Source organism: Pholcus phalangioides, unplaced genomic scaffold (genome assembly GCF_987345545.1).
Source record: "Pholcus phalangioides strain wild (caught in Gottingen) unplaced genomic scaffold, Ppha-v1.0 ptg000022l_1, whole genome shotgun sequence".
Taxonomy (NCBI): domain Eukaryota; kingdom Metazoa; phylum Arthropoda; class Arachnida; order Araneae; family Pholcidae; genus Pholcus; species Pholcus phalangioides.
In genome coordinates this window covers 32,433,863-32,459,680 of record NW_028301615.1, presented here as the reverse complement: position 1 = coordinate 32,459,680, position 25,818 = coordinate 32,433,863, and the positions used below count along the sequence as shown (strand labels likewise).

Genomic DNA, 25,818 nt, shown 5'->3' with positions numbered 1-25,818 from the left:
CTGACCTACACAGTTACATTTATAGTTGAATTAAGCAGGGCTATCGGCTGCAATGACCGTTCCTTGGCTGGGAGAGAGTAATGTGAGGTAAGTAATAAAAAAAAATAGAAATTCAAAACAACAGTAGTAGCTTACTGCAAAAACAAAAAGAAGGAAATGGGATTATATGGAAAAGAAAATCTTCAGCTCTAGGGGACGATGCTAGATCACTTTTGTGAGTTATAAGATGTAGTCCCAGGATGAGTGTGTGTTTAGATTGGAAAGGACCTGAAAACCAGAAAGAAATGTCAAATAAATCTTTTACTTAACGAAATGAATTTTTCGAAATGACAAATGGATACACGGAGGTTGGACGCCATGAAGGTGGGCCAACATTTAATGGGAGGAGAGGACGCAAAAAATGATGGAATGCGATGACGCATGAAGCGGGAGCAGTTGAAAAAAAAATGGGTCGCAGTTTTTGGAAGTTGACAGTGTGAACAGAGAGGGCTGTTAACTTTTTTGATGAAAAACAAGTAAGCATTAAGAGGCGCTCTATGACAGATTAACTTGTAAAAAAAGGCGTTCAAATTTTGAATTAGAGAAGAGATGAGAAATCTGATTACAACAGTTGAAGAAAATTTGAAAGTCAGGAATAGCGGAATTAAGCGAATCAGATGTATATTGACGAAATGAGAGTCGTAGCATAGATCGAAGGTCCTCTGGATAAAGAGCAGGCGTGACGTAAGGACAGGGTGAGGAGGAAAGCGAACGAACATAGCTGTCAGTAGACTCATTCAAATCTATCCCCGAATGTGCAGGGACCCAAATTAATGAGATATGGCAAAGTATAAGAACAAACCATTAGAAGGTGGGAATAAAGGAGGTGGATGACTGTGGGAGAGTGACTGGAGAATTCATTAGTCGCATGAAGAACTGATTTATCATCCGAAAAAAGGGTCACGGGTTGGCCCCTGGTGGGGATAAATGATCTCAGACCCATAGTGATAGCTAGAGCTTCTCCTGTAAATATAGAAGAGTGAGAGTGGATCCACCATGCTCTCATACTATTCGTAAAGGGACAAAAAGCACCGCAGACAGCATTAGAATTTTTAGACGCATCAGTAGCGATGATGATCGTTGAACGGTCTAAAGATTTCAAGAAATTTTGGAAGAGGATGTTAATTATATTATTATGTCTATTTTGTTGAAAATCCAGGTCATCAGTGACAACAGAAATTTTGTTTGAAATCCAAGGATAGAAAGAGTAGATTGGTCTGAGAGTTTGGGAGAATGAGAAATTAAGAGAACTGAAAAAATGGGAAAGTCTGACTTTCAGTTTGGGAGCAATATGCGAAAAAATTGAATTGAAGTTATCAGCACAGCCTTGAGTAGGAGAAGCAGCAGCCTGAATACATGCAATACCATTTCTAAGAAGAAGAATTTCCTCCAGAGTGGGGAGTGCTAAAATGGTACGCATCTTGAGTATTCCAGTAGAAAGTGGTAGACCCAAGGTAGCTCTCATTGCAGAATGATACATAGTATCCAATTTAGAACGGTTAGTTTTAGCTGCATTTAACCATACTATGGAACCATATCCCAAAAGAGCTGTAATGATATTAATGAAAATAGGTTTCACAATGGAACAAGGAATATTTCTGGAAAAATGATGAAGAGAACGACAAATATTGAGAGTGAAAGTGCAACGAGATCTGAGATGATTAATTTGCTTTTTCCAGATTAAAGAACACCCAGGCCAATGAATAAAATGATCCCGTCCACCCAAATAATTAGATAACTAGAGTAAAAAGCGACCATTCAAACCCATTCTCGCCAGTTTATGTAACAAAAAAGAGTGTTGCGTTGAATCATATGCTTTATTGATATCAAAAGCAAGAAGGTAACAGGTCTTAGATTGGCGGAAGGCATCTGAAGTATAAGAAACAATATCTCTGAGACAGGCCTCGGCAGAGGTCTTTGGACGGAAGCCGTAGAAACAGTGCGGAAAAATTTTGAACCGTAGGCAAATCCAATTAAGACGATACAGAATAATGCGTTCGAAAATTTTGTTTATGGAATTGATCAATGTGATAGGACGAAAAGAACTCGGATGCGAGGTGGGGTTTGCCAGGTTTTTGAATAAAAATAATTTTACCCTCTTTGAAAGAGTTTGGAATTATGGCAGAACTCCAAATCATATTGAAGGCGGGCAAAAACTCCAAGCCTTTAGCAGGGAGATATTTAAAAGCGTGAAGAGGAATGTGATCAGGACCAGGTGCAGTAGATTTTCCGGATCTTATGGCTCTGCGAAGTTCCTGAAAAGAGAAATCCGCATCTAGACATTGTTGGAAACTATGGTGGGGACCAGTGAATTGATTCGGAGGAGGAAGGGAAATGTTTGGAAAATGAAAATTTTTTAGAATTGAAATCTGGTCCTCTGGACTCTGTGAGCAATTGAAAAAATTAGTCTGGAAGAATCAAAGGATTTCGAAGCCACATACTGGTTTCGCCTCAAAATAGAATATACAGCTGAAGGAGGAGAATGGGGCTTAACTTCAAAAGCCAGAAGTTTAAGACGAAGAGTACGCAGATGACGACGAAATTTAGCAGCACTCTGTTTGTACAAGATCCAGTTTGAATTAGATGGCGAAGAACGGAACTTTCGAAAGTTACGTTTTTTTTCAATGAGAAGAGAACGACCATCCCTATCCATTTTAATACGAGGAAATTTTTTTCGAGGTTTAAGCAAAGTGTGCTTTGAAATAGAAGAGCGCAAAAAAGGATATAAGTCGTCAAAATTATCAGATGATGGGATATTTTCAAGTCCGAGATAATTGAAGGCCAGTGGGAATGACGAACCATCGATGAAGTATTACAGTTGATCGAAATAGAAAGCTTGATTGGAAGGTGGTCACTGTTCAAAAGACTGTCAGTCGGAGACCAGGTTAAAGTCCGATGAACATTTGGGGAGCTGAAACAAAAATCTAAAAATGAGTTGGTATTGGCACTATAATAAGTAGGGCAGGTGGGAATGGTGAAGCAAATATTATTTTGAAGATACCAGTTGTAAAGGGCAATACCAGCTGAAGAATTTACATTGCCACAAAAGTTCACATTTTTAGAATTAAAGTCACCCAACATAATATAATCGCAAGTCATCAAAGACATCACGTGGTTCAAAGGATCAATGTCGAAAGGGCCATCAGGACGGTAAATGTTTGCAAGGCATAATGGATGGTTATTTATAAAAATTTTAACACGAAGAATTTCAAAAAATACATCGTTGGTAGCCCAAATGAGCTGAGATGAAAAATCAGACCTGATAGCTGTAATTAAACCACCACCGGAAGAATATGTTCTATGAGAATGGTATATATGGAAACCCGGAATAAAAAAGGATTGGTAATTAGAATTGAGCCAACTTTCCTGGATACAAATTATGTCAAATTGATGAATAATATTACGAAATAAATTAAATTTGGAACGAATGCCACGACAGTTCCACTGCAAAATATTTAATTTTTGACTTAAAGACATGAAAAGTAAAAATAAAGGCAGGACCAACTTGGAATTCTGACTACAAAAAAGGCCATAAAAAAGTGGCATACATATGAATAAGATAAAAATAATTAGGTATTACCTTTGGGAGGATAAAAACCCCCCAGAGCTCCACCTGTCAGAAGACTCGAGGAATAGGAAGAGGATGGATCATTTTTATTTTTTTTCCTCGGCAACGTCCTGTCGTCCACCGTGGGACGGAGAGAGTCAATAACAATCTTGATGACATCAGACATAAGAGCGGACAAACAGTTCGATACTGTTTCTTGAAGTTGAACCGACATTTCATTCAACAAAGCTTCTTTGATCTTTGTAATCTCACTCTGGATTAAGCTGTGAATTTCTAATTTCAAAGATGCCAAGTCAACAGGAATCGTGGACATACTAGCTTTCCTAGCATATGATTGAGGATGGTTAGGACGACACGCAGCCCTGGCCTTTTGAAGAGTGACATGATTACTTGCCTTAAATTCAAGCACTTTACATTCAAGGATATATGACGCACATGATTTGTCCATCGGATCATGATCACCAGCACAATTGACGCATGATCTAGGATTTGAACAATCTGAGGAGCTATGAGCACCCCCACAGGATCGACAGACTGGACCAGAGGCCCGACAATCGACTTGTCGATGATTTAATTTGAAGCACCTGGAACATTGAAATGGACGGTCAATGAAAAGTTTCGGTCTATGTATGATGAACCATATTTTGAGAACTGTAGGTAGATTCAATCCCAAAATAGTAGCTAGCACTGACGTGGACGCTTCACCATTTCTTGCAAATCTTCTTAGACTCAAAAGGGTGATGTTATTTTCGCGAATTTCCTCGGCCAAGTCCACAAGAGTTTCAGAGGTAGGAATATTTCGCAGGAGGAATTTCGAGGTAATGGTATCAGTATGCAAAATAGCTTTGACTGGAATATCTAGGATCCTAGGTATCGATAAGGCTTCGGTCGCCGCTTTTTGTGAAGAGGTCGCGATTATGAGTTCATTACTGCGAGTAAAACGGACGTCTAAGATCTGGGAGGTGTCCGAAAAATAATTTAATAAGCTTTTTTTTAAATCCCTCGGACGAGATCTCGGAATAGCTTGAGCACCCGACAGCTTGACTGAGAAGCATTTGATTTCATTACTCGCACAGGCTAATAAGTTTACATCACTAATATCTGAAGACCACGTGTTGACAGGTAGAGCCCTATTAGGGTTCCCAAAACCATTAGAGGGAGCATCGTTATTAATTTCCATGTCGATATTGTTATAAATCAAATTAGACGTAAGAGAGTTGGAACTACATACCAAATTCACCGTCTCGAGGATTAAATAAATAACCAAAAACAACGAAAAAATTACCGTGACGAACTATATGAAGAAAGGGAAGGGGGGGGGGGGGAAGAGAAAATTACAGAAAGGAAAGATTATCCTTTTTCTAACACAAACGCAAAAGACTAGCGCTACAAAAGTCGACGCGAAAACCGGATTACAAAGAAGCAGCCGATCAACCCTCCGCCTTCTCTCCAATTTCAGATTCAGTTTACCACAATAATTACCCCAAATTTGACCTTCTACCAATGCCTAAAATGTAGTAAAGCCGGGTTTTTCCTAGGAGCAGGTTTCCTGTGCCTCGCGCAACGTGATTCGCCCAGCGGGACACGCCGTCCACTCAGCAATGAGAAAAGCAGCATGACTGTTTTCCTACAGAGCCCAGTATGCCTCACGACAGCGCTTTACGTCGGGCATGATTGGCCGACTACTTCTGGAGGAGTCAAATGCGTCTTGCCGATGTTCCCTTCACTCTTGTGTGTTTCCTTTCCCTCCCCTTCAAACTGGAGCATGCAGACGACAGAGCAGCTGATGCCAAGGCCATATACTATAATATAGCTGCCCTGATCTGATGCACCACGCTAGGAAAACACAAACGCGTAGCGTAATTATGTAACACGTTTCTGCCGACGTGAAATTATTCATTTCGGTTCACGCGTTGCAAAACACCTATTCCTAGGAAAACCCAGCTGTAAGCCAAGTTTTCCTAGGAATAGGTTTCTTGCACCGTGTAAACTGAATTGGACCATTTCGCGTTGGCAGAAACGTGTTACATAATCACACTACACGCTTTTGTGTTTTCCTAGCTTGGCGTATCGGCTCAGAGAGGCTATAAAATATATATAGCCCTGGCATCAACTATCCTGTCGTCTACATGCTCCGGTTTGAAGGGGAGAGAAAGAAAACAACAAAAAATTAAGAGATCGGTGAAACGCGCAGCGCACGACGCATTTGACCCCTTCAGAAGCAGTCCGCCGATCACGCCTGCCGTAAAGCGCTGTCATGAGCCGTCACTGAGCTATAAGTAAACTTTACTTATAGCTCAGTGTCAGCCTCTGTAGGAAAACAGTCATACTGCTCTTCTTGGTGAGTGGATGACTTGTCGCGCTGGGCGATTCACTTTGTGAACCACACAGAACACGTGCCCCTAGGAAAACCCGGCTTTTAAGTTAAGATAATCAGTAAAAATTATTATTATTTCTTTATTGTTTTAATTTTTACATAAATGCAAGATGAAACAAAAAATCGGCCAGAAACAAAAAAAATTTATATTCGTTTCTGATGTAAATGTGGTTGGTCTTGATCTACTTGTTTTTTCCTAAAGCCGTACTGTCTCAACCGATAGAATTTTATAGTGTGAAAAATATTTCCTTAAGTCTAGTTTTTGAATATGGTACTAGATGTAATTTCTTTTTTCAAATGGCAGCAACTGTTCCATAATCGGTTTAGTTTTCCCGATGATGTGTTCTTTTGTCGATAGATGACGCTTACCGTACAAGTGTCTAGAAATTAAATGAATACTCTAGAACTGAGCGGAAAAAAAAATTAATGCATAGTCCCATACAATTTAGTAACGTCGAATCCGAATAACATTACTCAAGGGTTAAGCCAAGTTTTCCTAGGAATAGGTTTGTTGCGCAGCGTGAACCGAATCAGACTATTTCGCGCCAACAGAAACGTGTTACATTATTACGCTACGCGTTTGTGTTTTCCTAGCGAGGCGCATCAGATCAGGGCGGCTATATAAAGTATATGGCTTTGGCATCAGCTACTCTGTCGTCTGCATGCTCCGGTTTGAAGGGAAGGGAAAGAAGACACACAAGAGTGAAGGGAATATCGGCAAAACCGCGGCGCACGACGCATTTGACTCCTCCAGAAGCAGTCGGCCAATCACGCCAGATGTAAAGCGCTGTCGTGAAGCGTATTGCGCTCTGTAAGAAAACAGTCATGCTGCTTTTCTTACTGGTGAGACCAAAGCGTATTATTATACGTATTACTGATACGCTTTGGGTGAGACTCACCAATAAGACCACTCACTCACCAGTAAAGCCGTGTTTTCCTAGTAGCAGGCTTCTACAGCGAGTGCAGCGTGAAAACACAGATTGGTCAAAATACCTGAAAAAAAAACCCTGAATTTCAGGTTTTCAACCAATCAGCGTTTTCGCGCTGTACACGACGCAGAAATTCTACTCCTAGGAAAACCAACTCTGTGGTGAGTGGACGGCGTGTCGCGCTGGGCGAATCACGTTGCGCGAGGCACAGGAAACCTGCTCCTAGGAAAACCCGGCTTTACTATGAAAATATTATGGGAATAAAATAAAAAAATAGTTCATAAAAAAAAAATGTAATGGGAATCGTAACACTTTGAACAAAACATTTCTTATCATAAGCACTTGAGCTGACATTACCCGCCTTCCCGCCAAAGGGAATTATTATTGTGCTGTAGGTTTTCCTTTGAGCGTGTATTTAAAGGGTATTTTTCGTTCATTAAATACTGATAAAAATGCCGGATGTTTTTGAGAAATTGCAAGAGCTCATCTTAGACGAGAACAAAGTGGTAAAGCATTATTTTTTTATTGTTGATACATGTTTTATAAGGTTTTATTTCTTTGAACGATGTTTAGTTTATGCACAATTTATGATGTATTAATCCTGAAATATATTGCACATGAGCATTGGCTACAGCAGTGATTCCCAACGTGGGGCGACAATGTTCCGGGGGGGGGGAAGTGGTAGAAGCTGCAGGTATAGCATAGGATCTTATGGGTTGGATTGCTTTGGGGAGCGATGGAATAAATTTCTGAAGAATGGGGGGGGGGGGAGGATAGGACAGAAAAGGTTAGGATATATGGGCTACAGCATACGTGCTCAATCTATGGCCCATGGACCACAAATCTAATTTCACGAAAATGAAACGGGTGGCTCTCGACGAGAGTTGAGAGAGGTCTTGGTGTGCCCTCAAGAAGACCACTCGCTCCTCCTCTTGTGGGCGGGTGGGGCTGGAAAAGAATCGAAGATGGGGACTTTGAATGCTGGGCACCCCCACTCGCACTATGGGCCAGGGTTGGCTCCTGTCGCCAGAGGCGAATTATAAAATGCCCCCTGGACCACTCCCTTGCCTTTTTTTGGGAAACTGCTTTAGAATGTATGCTAATGTTAAGGCCTGTTTACACCAGTTTAGTTGGTAAGTGATTTGGTGGTTCAGAAGAATAACATTCAACTGATGTTCCTGATTTCGATTTTTTATTTTTTTATAGGTGACATACAAGACATTATGCCGAACCTTACATATACCTGCAAATAAAGCCAAGCAGTAAGTGTAGTCTATTTTTTTCTATGAAATTTTTTTATCAAGTTGCTTTGGTTTTAGTTTTTTTTATATTCTTTCTTGATGATGGAGTGCTTTCCTAATTGATATGTAATCAAGTTCTACAATGAAAAGTTTTTTCCTTCTTGAGCAATACACGAAACATGAACACTGGTCACCACTGTGTATATGTGTATACCCCCCCCCATGTATAGTATGGCATATTATGATTCCGCCATACTATAGCGAGAAATATAACTATGAAAGGTTGTAAATTTTCAGGGGGTATGTCCCGGTCATACACTGAAGTAACTGAAAGTAAATATGGGGGGGGGGGGGAAATTGAGTCAGTCACACCCTGGTTTGATAGATGCCACACTCCTGTGGTTGAGAAATACTGCTGTCCAGATATATTCACATCTTGATTTTTTTTCATTCACTAGAATATTTTCACAATTTATTTGTAATTTGTTTCCATTTTCAGGTACCTTTCAGATTTTTTCGATAAGTATGCTGCGACACATGATCTGTCTGCATTTTATATGCTCATTGGACTTTCTTCAGTTAAAAAACTATCACAGGTATATATAAATGTATTTTACATTCCATATGGGGATTACTATGTAATGTGCATGTATGTGTGTACAGTATATAGTGTCTACTCTACCATAAGTGGCTACATATTCTTCAAGTGGGAGGAACGATTGTCCACCTCCGCTCTCCCAGCCAGCCAATAATACACTTTTTAGTGTGAGGGAACGGGGTGCCCCTTTTGTGTATCTGTCGATGTCGCCAACACCCACATAATTGGACTGATGGTTTTTAAACTGAAATAAGAAACAGAGTAAGGTCAGGAATTCTTTTAGTGGAGTTCTTCCTTCTGGCCTTATAAAATGTCGCAGACATTACAGATTACTTTACAGAATGTTAATGTTAGAGTTTAACATAGATTTTACTTACGGAACCTTAGTCTTCTGAAATTGTAGATTGTTGGAATTTTTTTTTTTTTGGAAATTTCACCAGTATTATATAACTCGCTGGTCACTGCTCTTTATTATGTACTATAATTTTATAAATACTCATAAAAAAATTGACATATTAGTCATACCTGCATGTTCACCCCATATTCAATGTTCAGACATACCCGTAGGCAGAATCACACAAAAAATTATGCGATGGCTATAACTGTCATACCCACCATCAGTGATTAGCCATGGCACATATATATGTCCAGGTGACAGGGTTAGAAGTTTTCCTACTTAATACCTTTATATTCTAGTCACATACATATTAAATATGTACAGTTTTTCTGCATTTTTTTGGGGTGGGGGGGGGGGGGTTTGAGCTATAACCCAGAATTTAGAAGAAAAGCAGTGGAAAAAATCTATACTTGAACTTTTCTTCCTTCTGATAGAAATGTCTCAACTGCTTCTCTCTTTAATCTTAGACAATGTAAGAATGTCATGCCCCGTGTAGTCTGGGGCGTTCTTCTTTCTTGTTAAGTTTTTGAATATTTGTAGATTTCTATGGCTTCACACAATTAAGGCAAGTAAAGTGATAAGTTGGTTTTAAAAGCAGTATGGTGTGCTACTTCTTACATTGACACTAGCTGCTTCTCATGCTCAGTCACACAAGTTTTTAGACTCTTTTCAGTTTCTATATATCAGAGACATGGCCTCCCACAAGGGCAGGGCCTGGAATGATCCTTATCACTTTTTTTTATTTTTCACACTAAATTTTCCAGAGGAACCCCTTGAAAAAGCTGGTTTTGGGGCCCCACCAACGATCCCAGCCTGGGGGCCCTGCTGCAGGATGTGGGGGGACATGATGATCAGAGCTTTACAAATGCCAGTTTGCTATGGCAAATAAAAAAAAATGGTAATGGTGCCTAAAATTTTATATTTATGGTTACTGAATCAAAATCATAGAATAATCAAAATATTTGTTAATTAAGTAGCATGTCTACCAACATGAAAAGTGGTTACTATGTCCTGGAAAAGTAAAAAAAAATTTATGATTAATCATTTGGTTTGAGTAATTTTTGTAACATTTTTTTCCTCGAAAGAAAATATATTTGACTTCTATGAAATTTTTTGCTGGTGCCTAAGTTATTTCTTGATTCGCCAATCCATGTCATATATAGTAGACTTAATTATCTGGGCTAATGGTGGGGAAGGTGAACACAGATAATCGGAAAAATATGGTTAAAACATTTTGAGTTCAAAATTGGAAAAAAAAGAAGCAATTATGTATTTTACCTGGTTAAAATGTCTATTCATTGTATATATTTATATATTATCTGTGCAAAAAAATCTAATAAACAATTACATCTATATGATAGCCACACTACTAATATATTGGGTTTCATTGATTGCAGAAATATAGAACAACTTCACTTATCTGGGCTAATGTTGGGGGAAGGTGGTCACGGATAATCGAAAACACTGAAACACTGCTATCATTTTCCGGTCAGCCATTCTGCACTGTTATTAAATGTACTACAAGAATGACATAAACAGGGAATGGCACTGGCCCAGTCGATAAACCATGCGGTCATGTGACCTCATCCAAAGCTACACAATTCTTGTGCCTTATCTTTTAGTTGCAAAAAAAAAACCACAAAAAACAATATATTTCAACTAACTTGTCAACATTTCCCGTAATTGGCTGTAAATCTTCAGAAGCACATCGCCTCAGGACAATGTCTGGTTCTTATGTGTGCATATGGGGGTTCTACCGTTTCAACAAGTTGACATGGGAGTTCAGCTCTGTAAAAGGGGGGGGGGGCAATTCTGTAAAAGGAAAAATAAATCCAGCTTTACAAAATGTTTTTTTTCCCCATCACAACCTTCTCAAAATCTTACATAACCGATGAAAAAACAACACGGGTAGGGAAGATCTGAACATGAAATTTAAATTTTCATAGCACGGATAATCGAGGTTCTATTGTATAAAGCACGACAGAAACCTAGAATCTTGTATGCACTAATAGATGATTGCGGTAAACATCTCCTGCAGATTTTTTCGAATCAGTTTAAAAAACACTTTGATTGGCAATCAGGGAGGTGTTGAAAATTATCTAGTTTAGTTCTGATTTCTGCACCATGGATTTACAACTCAAAAGAGTTACATAGCTAATGACTGCAGTTGTAAAAAAGTTAATATGTGGTATGTAATCAATTTGCTAGTTTCATTGTGGAATAATTGTTGCATTAATTTATAGCAATGCACACGGATAGCTCTGGTCTCCAGTCATGAGTTGGACAAAATGAAGAAAGAATTCTCATCCATAAGCTCCATGCATGTATATGCCGTTCACAAAGGGAAGCTTCTGGTATGATTATAACTTTCAGAATATGTATTATGTTTAGAAAAATTGCTTTATTTTGGCTTCTCAATAAATTTTCTCATTACATTAGTATTGCTCTATACAAAAAATATAAATAAATTTAAATTATCTTCTTGCTATTGTTCATACTCTATTCAGAATTTTTATTCCATGTAAAAAATTGATTTTTTTTTTAGGATGAAAATATTTTGTTCAACACAGACTATGAAAAGATGAATCGTGTTGAAGATTACAACAGGTTAGTAGAAGTTTTTCGCTTCTAATGTACATTGTGTGTGTGTGTGTGATGACTGAAATATTTTTTAGTTTGATATATACTCTGATACATTTAATATATATTCTGTTGGAAAATTATATACCATACTTGATTTGCAGGTTTTCCTTCATAAGAAATTCAAATATTTATGTGCAAGCCGAACAACAGGTGAAGCATGTTTTCAGTCCAAAAGATACAGGAAACTCATGGAAGCCAAATCCACCAAGCAACCAGTCCGCTCAAAAAAATGAGGTTATCTTCCTTTTTTATATTTTCATATAAAAATTTGTGAACTATTCATTTTTATTCTATGAAGTATTTTACAAACCTGTGAGTGTAATCATGTAAATCTTTCATTTCTATTTTGCATTTCTTTTTCCAGATTTTTAAAAATGTCTGATGTACTATTTTTTAAAATTCTTTTCAAAACCATAGATTCAAAAAGCACCTGCCACCAAGAACAAGGCTCCAAATCTTTTCTCTATGTTTCAAAAGAAAAACGAAGACCAGAAAAATCAGCCAAAAGTTGATGCAGCTCAAGCTAATGATCCTCATCAGGAAAGTCCATCTAAAAACAAGAAACCCTCACCTGTTCAGGTGAAAATTCTCTTTCATAAAATTACTGCTCGTATGTCGCGGTTGTATTTGGATGCAAATGTACATTTGTATTTGCCCTTTATATGTTACGGATACATTCTTCTTCTGTGAGCTATAAGTGACATTTGTTGAGTGTTGATAGATATAAATGAGATACTTTTTATGAAATTCTCTTCTTCACCTTCATTTATTGTATTTCTCAAAATTTGCGTTTCTGAGAATACTAAAGTTCTCAGAAAATATGGTAAAATGTTTTTTAAATCATTCCGTCACAAGTGTGTTAAACACACTATGTGGTCTGTCACCATAGGCAATTTATTACTGTTTTATTCCAAGAAGGATATGAGTTACATTGGAATGTTTTTGGTATTTACAACCTTGAATCATTATAGGAATATGCACTCTTATCAACCTTTCAAATTGTCTGTGTGTAAATATAATATTGAAATGAATGTGTAAATTTTTTCTTAGTATGTGTGTTCCTGTGGTTTTTTTGATGAAAAACTTTTGACTGGTAGGTTGGCTTGCATTCATACCTTGAAATTAAAAAATCACAAACAACTTATGTCAATCCACACTTTCCGACACTTTCTTCTGGTTTACAGCTATGGTAATCTCTCACTTTTTTGGTCTGTGCAACAGAAGACGTATAAGTGAGATATCTGAAAAAGGGAAAATAAGGGAAAAAAATCAATTAAATGCATAACATTAAAATGGATATATGCAAGTACTTAAGTGAAATGCGTGCATTGGCTTTATTTTTAAAATGTAGGAAAATATAATCAGATTCAGATTAACATACAAAACGTCCTGTGAATACAAAACTATTACATTGTTAGATTTGTAATTTTTTTGGAGGACCTTTGAATTGGAGATAGTTTTCTGGGATAAACAGCAACAAAAGCCGCTTTTTCAAGTTTGTATAATTGGAAGAAAGTTGCGCCAGTTCGTGAATTTTTATGTGAAGAGTTTTTATGTGTGGTCTCTAATTAAAATGAAAATGTGCCACCCCTTTCTAAATTACTTGTGATTGGTTGCAACTTCTTTTCCCTATCACCAATCTCTCATCATATCAGTTCAATTAACCCCTTCAGCTGGAATTCCTATCACCCATGGAACGGTATGTTTTATTGATACTGATAAGTTTCACTGTTCAGAGTGATGGCATATACCAGAATTTCACTGTGAAGTGTACAGAGTGCAAAACAACCTGCAAAGGGAACCCTATTTTGATTGATATCCAGTCAGTCATAAACAGTGATGTAGTCTTACGAAAGAACAGAATGAATATATACTCTTGAGCACAAATGTAAAAAATCTAATTATCTGCAGTAGCTTGTTCTTTGATGATCTTTTTTTCCACACTGCGTGTAAAAGTCTTTCTGAAAAAAATCAATTTTTTGCTACCCAAAACTGAGAGGTACGTCACAAAATGAGTCTTTTAAAAAAAAAAAAATCAATAATTATGATAAAATACAAATATACTGTCCTCGTGTATATGAAGATATCATTATCACACAATAAATATCATTATCCTTCTATATCTTTGGCTAGGAGCGCAGAAAATCCCCTTATGACTGAGGTGCGTGAGAGTGAGATTACTGTTTCTTCAAGTCATGCTTGTTAAACCTAAGGCCCATGCTCCAAATGTGGCCATCAGTTTTTTTATGGGGCCCATGAACCAAAACCTAACACAGTAGTTAATTACTAGTTTATTACTGGAGTTAAGGACTACATTAATGGAGATTGAAGTGTGCAATGGTGCCATAGAAAATCATGATCCTGGTTTTAAAGTCTTCCAGGTTTTCAAATCTTCTCCAGGGTTCCTTGACCTGGAAAGCCGGGAAATGAAAAATTTTCAAAGAAAATGCAAAATTCAAGAAAGTATGCAAATATTTAATTTTGAAAAAAATCAGGACAAAAATTCTGTGGAGGTACAGAAACAAACTCTATGAACATTTGAAAAGGGTTACGATATTTTAATTATGTTTCTTTCTTCAGGATTTCTAGTCAGAGTAAGTAGGGAAATTTTTGAGTTTTAGTCAGGGAAAAAATGATCAAGCAAATTTTGCTCTTATTACGCTATTTAAAAAAAAAAAAAAATTAATATTACAAACTGCTTCATATGATTTTGGTTCTCTGCCCATCACAAAAACAACTTGTGTGGCCTGCGCTCCTTAAGTAACATTGCTTAAAATATTGCAGAATCTAAAAGATAACAAAAATATGCACAATCTTAGGAAAGGTGATGTTTTATTTTATTCTGGGCTCTTTGCTTTCATGTATTTATTTCATAATTAGTGAAACATTGAAATGTAATACGGTAAAACCTGTCTTCAACGGAATCACAAGGGACCAAGATGTTTGTACAGGTTCAATTGACATAACATGTAAAATTATGTAATGATCTAGTATGCAATTTAAATAAAATTAAAATAAATTGAAATTAATGTATAAATAATTTAAATATATAGATATAAAATAAGGTAATGTACATTATTTATTCTGTAATTACTAAATATATATAGACTTTCACAACATCTGTATAAAACTTCACCCTCTCACTTAATCTGAATTGACGGTATTTATGTTCTTTTTTTCCTTTTCTGAAATTTTCAGTGAGGGTGTGTCAATATCTATCATGTCAGGTTCAGTTTGTATATTGTTGTCTATGTTTATGTAATCTTGAGCACCAAAGCCTTAACTAGGATTTTTGGGGGGGGGGGCAACATAACTTTGCTGTCCCCATCAACCGTAAAATTTGATTTGCACCCCCTAAATTTTGCCGCCAGGACAATTATTCCCCACCACCTTCCTCCAATTGTGGCCCTGCTCAGCACTGCGATTAAAGAGAGCATACAATTTTGTGAGTCTTGCATATCATTTAAAAATCAAACCCTCACACTGATTTCTCCCATAAAAAAGCCTTCTTTTCTGAAAAAATTTCTTACAGTTCAAGAAAGCAAAACGGTACCATTACATATGGATTTTTGAAACCATAGCATCAAATACAGAAACGGTTTTTGCTAATTATATGGGTGAGTGAAGTAGAACTCACATTGGCAAGCGAGAATTGCATAAAAAATTTTGATAGAACTCTTTAACAATTTGTATGATCCTTTGTATATTGATCATGGAACGCAGTCGTAGTGTTTGTGTGAAATTTTCCGTTAAGAGGGTAGAATTTTACTTTTCGTTTTTGTGTGAGACAGGTTCCATTTAATCCAAGTTTTTTAATATATGGTTTGTCATTGAAATCACGGAACCAAGATTTTTTCCGTTGAGGACAGGTTTCACCTTAATATAGGTTCTGTTAAAGACAGGTTTTACTGTATTTATATCTTTTCCAAGATTGAGTGTCCATTTAATGTTATCATTGGTAGTAATTTTCTAATAGGTTTTTATAAATTTTTTTATGCTGATTTTTTCTCATTCACAGAACAAATCTAGTAAAGGTAGTGGCGGCACGAAAAATGATGTCAAGTATTTCTTTGCTAAACAAGCTGGTAATTATATTGTGTTATACATATATGTTTTTGTAGTTTTCTGTTTACATACGCAATGCATGCATATTCTGTATCTCTTTAAATAACACTCATGATTGAAACATGGTCATTATAAAAATTATCCTTATTTTTCGCCACGTACAAAGTAGCTTTATAATTATTTGAATCTTTAAATAAAGCATCCTTTTCTTCCAGAAAAACCACCAAAGAGCCAAATAAAGACGGAAGAGCTAGCGGCTAATCTAGATGTACCCATTGAGAAAGAAAAAGAGTCAAGAGAGAGTAAAGCAATAAAGGAAATTAAGTCATCTCCGGAAACTAATAAGTCTTCATCGTCTCGTCATAGTAGTAAAAGAGCCAAATTGCAGAAGTCGAAACCGTAACTATCAGATACAGTGTCTATAAAATACAGTGAAACCTCATTACAATGATAAATCCCTCTACAATGATACGTGATAATCATAAATCCCTCTACAATGATACGTGATAATCATAAATCCCTCTACAATGATACATGATAATCATAAATCCCTCTGATATTTCTTCAAAGCTTGTTTGGAAATGTCTATACTCTAATGTTAAACTGCTGCCTCTCGATATAAAAATAATTCCTCTACAGCAATATTTTTTTCAGGTTTGCATAGTATCATTATATCAAGGTTTCACTGTATGAATGTTTATTATATTTATAATATATATCAATGTTTAGTAAACTCGTAGTAGAAAAATGCTTTGCTTTGTATGCTGTAGAAATTTTCGAATGAACAAATTCCGCTTTTTTCCTCGCTTCATCTGAAATTTTTTTGTCTCTTGATAAATTTAAAAATCTTTGCAAAGTTCGTTTTGTTTTTAAATTTTTATATTTTTTATACACTTAAATTTTTTTTATAAAATATTCTTTTGAAGATATTAATAACGATTTTCATATTAACATACCTTGGTGTTCTGTTCAAATACGGGTGTGTAGCAAAACTTGAATTATTAATATGATTTTTTGTCTTATTTTAAGGAGCAGAAGCAAAGCTAAAAGAGTGGATGCTGATGACTCAGGTAGTTAACCATTGCTATTCTTTATTAAAATTCTGCTTTTATAAATAAAACGCAACTGTTATGGGGCATTAGCTAGTAGTTGTAATCAGTAAGCAAATTTGCTGGCTGGTGTCCAGATCAGGATTGAAGATATAGTCAAATTTTTTGCAAAATGCGAAAGAAAATCTTTGAATGCAAAAAAAGTAGTAGCCGCTTTTGCAAAAATGCATGCAGGAAGTACGAAACGAGTGTATGTCCATCCATCAATTATTAGCATTTTGCTAAAGCTTTTTTCCCCATTTTCGCTTTTTTGTTAAAGCAGCGATTCTCAACCTTTTTTGAGTCGCAGAGCCCTTTCTGGTATATAATTTTTATGGAAGAGTCCCGTAGACCTATTTTTCATTCATTCATCAGAGTTACTGATTTATTACTATTATTATTCAAAAATACTTATAATTATTTTTTTCGAATTTACTGTTTTTGTTGTATTTTTCTCGAGCTGCCGCGGAGCCCCTGGGGAGTTCATACGGAACCCCAAGGGCTTCGCGGAGCACCGGTTAAGTACCGCTGTGCTAAAGGAATTTTTATTTAGCCTAAGCCCTGGTCCAGATTTTTAGATTACTGGAAGTGAAAATGAAAAGAAAATTTGAATCAAATGAACAAAGAAAATAGTCAACCTCTGTTTTAATGAAGAGTAATAACATCAATAATTGGCGGCTAGGGCTGATGAATAGCTCTCCTGTGAATAGCAGAAACAAACATGATCATACAGTAGAACCTCCCATAACGGGCCCTACCATTAGTGGATACCTCCACTGACAGACACTTTTTTTTTTAATTACATCAATGGGACTCAATGTATTTTACAATTTATTAGCAAACACTCCTTATTAGCAGACAAATTTTTTGGTCCCATGGGTATCCATTATAGAGAGGTTCTACTGTAAAATGCAACTTCCAAAACACTTCTGAACAATTTGCCATTTTTGAAGAAGAAAAAAATCTTAATGCCAGTAGGGCAACCGCTTTGTTATATTCCATTTTCAATGAAAATTACTGAAGTGAATGAGTGAGGAGGTTGGATGTGTTTCATTGTGGTAGAAACAGTCCTCTTTACATTGTAATTTCAACCAAAAATATTTACACTTTGAATAAACTCTGTTGGACGATCTGACAGAGATGATCCGAAAGATTCAGAAACCTTTGAAAAGTGCATTTCGGAAAAAAGTGGAAATATTTCCTTTTGAAAATAAGCTCCTCATTTGTCTGTTATTGATACTTAACAGTAGGGAAAAAAATTATGACATGTTTGACACCTCGATGTTCTCATTGACATTCCTGTGTATTGTCCCCTGGTTTTGCCTTTCTTGACTTCTTTTCTCCTAGGCTTTTTTTAATTCATAATCTTTATTAGAATCAGAAATGAATATAATTTGTATTATTTGTAACTTGTTTTACAACCTCTTCACTCCAGATTTAAGTTTTAAATGGTTTTGAAAGATTATTGTTCAAGTTAAGACCTGAGGTATGCATATGTGTTCCTAACTCAAATGGTCCTAGTGAAGATATTGGAACAATTTAATTTAAAAAATTTTTTAATTAAAAAAAAAATTCTCTTTAAAAGGCATTTGGACATATAGTGAACACAAATAATAAAAAAAAAAATGAATAGTCAATTTTTTTTGGTTCAGGTGTGAAGAGGATAATGTGACTATGATTATAAATATTCATCCAACATAGTGAAAATCCTATATAAAAAGACCCTCAATAATGATAACTGCCTATATGATATTGCTCTGTAGTCCTGATTCACTTTCCCATAGTGTTTATGTATTACATATATAATGATACATTTCTCTTGAATATCGTTACATAGGCATTACTCTGTATTTGCTATGTTCAGTTTTTTTTTTCTTTTTGTGAAGTACAGTTTAGATCACCGCAGATTTGTGCTTTAGAATTATATTTTTTCCCAAGGATTATTCATAAGCAATGTAAGGCGATTTCACTGACAATGGGCAGCATTTCAAGTAGGACTGCTCCGATTAATCGATCAATTGTTAAAAACTTTGGTCGAGTTAATCGACTCAATCTGATTAAAACGCGATTAAAATTTGTGTAAAAAGTTGGTAAATTAACTTGATTTTTTTTAATGAAACCAATAAGATGCCTTAAATTAATGTACCTATATATAACATTTTGGGTAAGTGAATATATTAAAAAAAAAATTTTTGATCAAATTTTTCGACGGGGGAAATACAAGTCGATTCAATGAAAAATAGTGATTTCAGTTTTGAATTGAGTTTCATGGGAATTTCAGAAGAAAATTTCACCACACCAAAATTTATTGTCTCCACTGTGAACAGCAGTTTTTCATATTCTTTTAAGAATCAGCTGCTTTCCTCATTAGTACCATTTGAGATAACTTTCTGGGAAAAAAAAAAAAGCAACATCCTGTTTTTCTTTTTTTTTTTTCTGTTGTCGTTTTCATACTGTCACCGACAATATGATAAAAAATAATTTCGAAATCATCTTTTTAATAACAGATTTTTATTAAAAAGCATCAATTGAAAAGAAGAGATTACAGTATTTATCAAACATGTTCAGCATATTAAATTGCTTCAAGCGGACAGCCTTTATTTTTTAATCTATTCTATATTTGTTAACATCCATCGAATAGTTTTCGTGACATGAATAAAAAATATTTTTATAGCATCAGTTTAATATTATATAGTTATGAAAAATATATTCCATTTAAATTTGATTAGTCAGATGATTAATCCATTAAAAATTTTTGATTAACCAGTTAAAAATTTTAATAGATTTCTATACATAATTTTGAGAGATTTGGCGATGCCCCATATGTATGATTCTTCTAATATCTGTATTTTTCTCAAGCAAATATGTTCACTCTATATAAAATAGACTATATATAATACATAAAATAGAAACTTCATGCACAGAATTTGATTGCATCTGATCATACTTTTCATTAAAAGTGTCTTGAAAACATCAACCTCAAATGTTGAAACGACTAAATTTCACAGAATCACACTATATTGTTACAACTGACTTTGACTGTGGCTTGTCTTAAATAGCTAACTTACAAAAAAACCCATTTTGATTTTGTGCTTCAATAATTGTTTTTTATTTCAATATGTTTCCCCATTTATTAGCAGACTAAATACTGTTTTTTCGTTTTCTGTTTTACTTCCTAGATGAGGATTTTGTGCATGTTAAGAAGAAGCACAAGCGAATTGTTACCATGGATTCTGATTCAGAGAGTGAAAATGAGCGTAAGATTTTCTTTTTTTTAGATCTGATTTTTTTGTTATTGTATGGAGCCAAGACTAAAATCAACTTAATCAATTTATTCTTTTAGTCTATCCTCATTTTCGCTATGGCTTATACCCACCCAGCTCATTTGAGCAGAGTAACAGTTTCGAAAAGATATTCCACAGACAGGTGTCTGTTTCAGACTACTTAACCATATACCTCGTAAACATTTCTCTGAAGAATTTGTAACAAATTAGTATGTACTGGAATGTGTGGCCTTAACGCTTTTTTTATGTTGTTGAAGCTATGCTTGTTTCATGTTATACTGGAGCTGCTATCTGTCTTCAGTATTTTGAAGTGGAAATGACAAATGCTTGAATTTTCATGTTGTGTAAGGGGCCGTTCAAGTATTACGTGAGCAAATTTTACCCCCCCCCCCCCTTGTCAGCAAAATTTCGTCATCAGCTCTGCCTCTCTGAATCCTAACTCATATTTTCATAAAGGGTGGTTGATTACGTAAGCATTATCCAAATCCCCACTCCCCCTTGTCATCAAAAGTCAGCAAATCGAAATCGGAAACCTCCCTTCCCCCCCCCTCCGCATCGATGATGACATAATACTTATAATACTTGAACGGCCCCTAAGTATTGTGTTGAAGGTCTTCCTGCTCTCTGGCGAGAGACTTTCTCACATGAGAGACCTGCTCACATTTGTCTGTTCCAGACTGTTATAAAGCTAGGCTGGAAGAGATCTCATCAATAAGACAAGTCTGGTGGTAGAATTCTGCTATTCCATGGCTCTGGGAGTCTGCAAGACTCTAAATTCATTCTTGGGTCTTTGATCAAGAGATTGTTGGGGGAGATCTAATTGAAAAGGAATGGAATTAACTGTATTTTAGTTTGGGCAATCTCCATTATGAAATGGATAGTTTGCACTTTAAAATGTATACTTTACACTAAGTATCCAATTTATAGTGGAATACTAAATCCTACAGAGTTTTTGTAAAGATTAGTTTGATAATCATTACAACTTTTATGATTGTTTACAGATTGTTTTACTAATTGTGTGTGTGTTTGAATAATTATAACAGTAAAAGTACAATCCTTAATTAATTAATTAATGATGTCACACAGGGGCAATAAGATCTTGTGTGAATCAATATAAAGATAATCACAATAGTGCGAGCTGTGCAGTCTTGTCTCCAGTCTGCAAGCCCCCAGTCTTGTCAGGTTTGACCCCTCCTACCAGTAGGCTGATAGTAGATAATATGTTTTAAACAACAGCACAAAAGAAGTAATATTAACCCCAGATAAATGAACTTAAATCAGTGTTTACTCAATAATTTATTTGGTAGTCTATTAAAGCACGCATACATTACCGAGCGGATCGTGCAATGAAAGCATTCGCAATTGGTTGTTCAGTAATTTGAACTGTGTTGTGCACGATTCTTGAGCTTATTGAACTGGACCCATCTGGAATCTGTTTTTCAATGATCACAAAGTTTTTGTACCCTCGAGCGGATTAGAACCACTGCAGGGGGTCATAAGTTGCAAGATCGGAGTGCTAATGTATGTGTTACTTTACATGAATGTTTAGTTATATAGGGTTAAAATTTGATAATACACACTGTCAGTTGATTATTAATGTCTTATGATTACTAATTAATAAGTGTCAGGAAATAATGAGTTCATGTTGGTTAATTGATTCATTAAAACTGGCTTTTACTGTTTGGAGTAAATTATAGTGAGTGATTAATTCATTCATTAGTTTATTGTTAAATAGTTATAACTAGTGGACTCTTAATTAGGTTGTAGTTGAATCTATGACGGGACTATTTTAAAGGGATGGAATTAACTACACTTTAGTTTGGATGATATCCACTATAAAACAGATGCTTTGCACTCTAAATATAAGCACAAAGTATCTGTTTTAAAAAGTGCAAAGTATTTTAATTCAAGTGCACTTAATATTACCTCAGTCGAAAAACACTATTAGAATCCCACAAGGATGCTGTAAATACATTGGGTTATTCCCTTTGGTTAATATTTTATTTAACAAAAGTTAGGAAATGGCAAATTAACTTGCATTGAAATACTAACTTTTTTTCAAGCTATAGCTAATTATTGCTAATTTTATTAATTTAGAGGAAATAGATAAAGCCCAGAGAGAATTATTCGACTCGCATCCTGCTACATCTGCAACTGATGCTGCTATAGATTCTGATGAAGATATCATCCCTCCTACTCAACCTGTGACTAACGGGAAGAAAAAGAAATGGAAAGTTATGACCAAGACTTATGAAGATGAAGACGGCTTCTTTGGTAATATTTCACTGTGATTAAATGGCAGTTTTACTTTATAGGTTCAAATGTATTTTGTGAACACTTTTTAACAAGAAATTGGAAAAACCTTCTGAATGTCATGTGGTATTGATTCAGTGCAATCCCAACACAACAGTACTCTTGTGAATAAGAAAAAGTATTGTTATATCGAGAAGAAGCATTGTCATCGTGCATCACCAAATTTATGCCATTGTTGACATCTCTTTCCTAAATCGGTATCACCAGAAAATGCAGTTACAGGCAAAAATTTATAAGTAATAATTTGATCAATAAATTTCAGGTGTTGTGCGCTTGTAAAAATTCTCCTGTATTACACTTTTGTGCATTAGCAATAAGGAGCAGACGACTTTATTTAAAATTTCTGTGAAAAAATGGTGCTTCATACTAATCTTATTAGACGCCTTGTGAAAAACAAATCAGGTGATGATTCTAACAATATATTGAAGGTGATATACTGCTATGTTCAAAAATTTCAGTCATTTTATTACAGAAAAATGAATATAGAGAGAATCTGTTTATTTAGTGTTCCCTTCAAAGTAAAACCCTGTGCAATCATGCATTTTTGTCATTGTTCATACAAAGATGTAAATGCGGATTGCAAGCCTGCTCTTGTCACATTCTCCAGTGTCTTCGTTGCTGCATTTCTTCAGTTCCTAAAAATTTATACCCTTCAGCAAATTATTTATCAGAGGAAAAAATCATGTGGGGCAAGATTAGGTAAATAAGCTGGTTGTGAAAGTATCGGAATATGTTTTGACAGGTAATCTAACACCAGGGAGGACCTGTGAGTCCTTAAACGTGTGCATGATTGGGTGAGATGCAAGCATATCCAGATCTTTGGTAGGCCAAGTCGAGGGTGCTCCATCACGATAATGTGCTGGCTCATTAGTCTTTCCTCGTGTCAGATTACTTGTCAAGACATCACATTCCAATACTTCTACAGCCAGCTTATTCCCATAATCTTGCCCCGGGGGACTTTTTCTTCAGATAAAAAATTTGCTTAAAGGGCAACGATTCTCGGGTTTAAAAATAATACAGCGATAAAAGTACTGGAGGGTATGCCAAAAAAGTTTGCTGTCTGCATTTGCATCTTTGCATGAACAATGGATAGAATTCGTAACTGCACCAGGTAGTTATTTCAAAGGGAACACACCAAATAAACAGGTTCTATCTGTATTAATTCTTCCACAATAAAACTTTCCTGACATAGAGGTCCCTGATACAGCGACAATATGATCTCACACATTGAGGGGAGTCCCACATTGAGGGGTTTGTGTTCTAACCTCTCAGTGAGTATAAAAAAAGGGCAAAACGTTGAACTCTGTCATTCTGAATCAGCAATATAATGTAGGTCCGGTTTAATTAGCCCTTGTATGCAGAAAATTACCTTGGTGGGACAAAAATGATCACAGTACAAGATATCGTGAATTGAGATGAGTTCAACATTAGATTATATGTTCCAAATTATTTCTTAATTCTAAGATTTGAAAGAAAAAAATACTATTGTAAAGGGGTTCATTGTTATATTGAGTGTTGTAGCAATTTTTCATTGCATAAATGTCTGATATTGTTGGTTTACTTTATTTTTTCTCTTCCATTTGATTTTATTTGAAGTCACAAAAAAAGAAAAGGAGCTCGTTACAGACTCTGATGAGGACAACGATGAAAATCCTTCAAAAGTACCTGTAAAGAAAAAATCTCCAAAAATTTCTCCCACCAAGAAAAAGCAATCGTCGCTCATGAATTTTTTCAAGCAAAAATAATCCAAAAGACAATTCAAGAAGAAAAATGTGTTTTCAATTTTTATGTATATACCTTTTGTAGTTCAAGCATTTGATGATGTTAGTTTGATTTGTTCTTGTCCATCTCTTTTCCTCTTAAGTTATTGTGTAATCAATTTTGAATATACAGGGTTGCATAGGTAAAAGGGCCTATGGCATTTTACTGGCAAACCACTGATCCTGGTGACATACTTCGTTAGAAAATGTATTGAAATAACGTGTAGTATTCAGATTTGTCATTCATGTTGCAAGGGGTTTTATGGTCATTAAAATAGAGGCATTAACTTTTTATACAGTCCCCGCATGTTGCAAAACCCAGTCAGAAATTAGTTGTTGCTCTATCTCTTCTGATGCCAACTAAAAAAATTCCAAATTTCTCTAGATATTCAAAGGAAATTTGCTTTAAGAAAACAGCATTAAATGCGGGTAAAACGGTTTATCTGCATTTAAAACTTTTTCTCAAATATTTCCAGTTTTTTTAAATTCAATTATTGCATTTAGGAATGATATATATATATATATAAAATTTTTTTGGCATCGGGAGAGACAGGGCATCAAATTTCTAATTGAATTTGGGGCACAGGATATCCATACAAGATTAATTTTTTTATTTTAATAACTAAATAACCCCTTGCAACATGAATGACATATCTGAACACTACACGTTATTTGGATACTTTTTCCCAATTGGGAAACATGCCTGTAGGATCACCAGTAAAATGTCTACATCCCCCCCCCCCCCCCATTACCTATGCATCCTGTATATTATGAGCCAGAAATAACATTAATTTATTACATATGTTTCGCTGAAGGTTTTGACTTCATCAGTTTTCAGAGATTTTAAACTCTGAAGGTGCAGCTGCATTTGTAGTTACATTCTTGAAATATTTAATTTATATCCTATTTAAATACAATTTTTACTCTGGACTTTACTAATACGTAGGTATACAATGGCCAGGCCTCCATGAAATTCTTCCAGTGAATTAACTATTAGCAAAGGTGATAGAAGCTTTATTATATTGCTTTGCCCAATGGCCCCATGTTGCATTTAAGATAGCCTTGTTTTTCACTGTGCCGTATTAATTTGTTTTATAGTGATAGTTCCCGTTATGTATTTGTTGGCAAGTTTGAATGGTTTTTTTTTGTTCAATAAAAGATAAACTTTGCTCTAGTTTTAGTATTATTTTACTGGGCATCATTGTAATCAATTGGTGTTGGTGAATATTACATTAGACTCTTGCTAATCCGGCCCATGTCAGATGAGGGTGTTTTGGATTACTAAAAGTTAGTTGAAAAGACCGATTTAAATATTATAAACTTAGGCAGTGATATGTTTTCCTCTTCTATGGGGGTCTATAAAAAACCTATTATCATCAACCCCGTTTAGATTATTGAGAGAGTAATTATTTTAAAATTATGTTCCTAGCTGCAACAAAATTATCACAGGAACATTCACTTTCTTGTTAATCTATATAAATCAAATTGGCTGTGTGTGTTCTCTATATGAATTTAA

General features: G+C 35.4%; 1 protein-coding gene across 1 annotated transcript; it reads left to right on the top strand.

The window, feature by feature from the left end:
• Positions 1–7,065: 7,065 nt before the first annotated feature.
• LOC149070211 (uncharacterized) lies at positions 7,066–25,476 on the top strand. Its single transcript, XM_089249759.1, has 13 exons — positions 7,066–7,419; positions 8,120–8,175; positions 8,654–8,750; positions 11,393–11,503; positions 11,695–11,756; positions 11,894–12,026; positions 12,210–12,371; positions 15,811–15,877; positions 16,073–16,256; positions 16,887–16,927; positions 20,125–20,202; positions 22,327–22,503; positions 24,139–25,476. The coding sequence occupies exons 1-13, from the start codon at positions 7,366–7,368 to the stop codon at positions 24,285–24,287; spliced, it is 1,371 nt and encodes a 456-aa protein (XP_089105885.1). The 5' UTR covers positions 7,066–7,365; the 3' UTR covers positions 24,288–25,476.
• Positions 25,477–25,818: the final 342 nt, after the last annotated feature.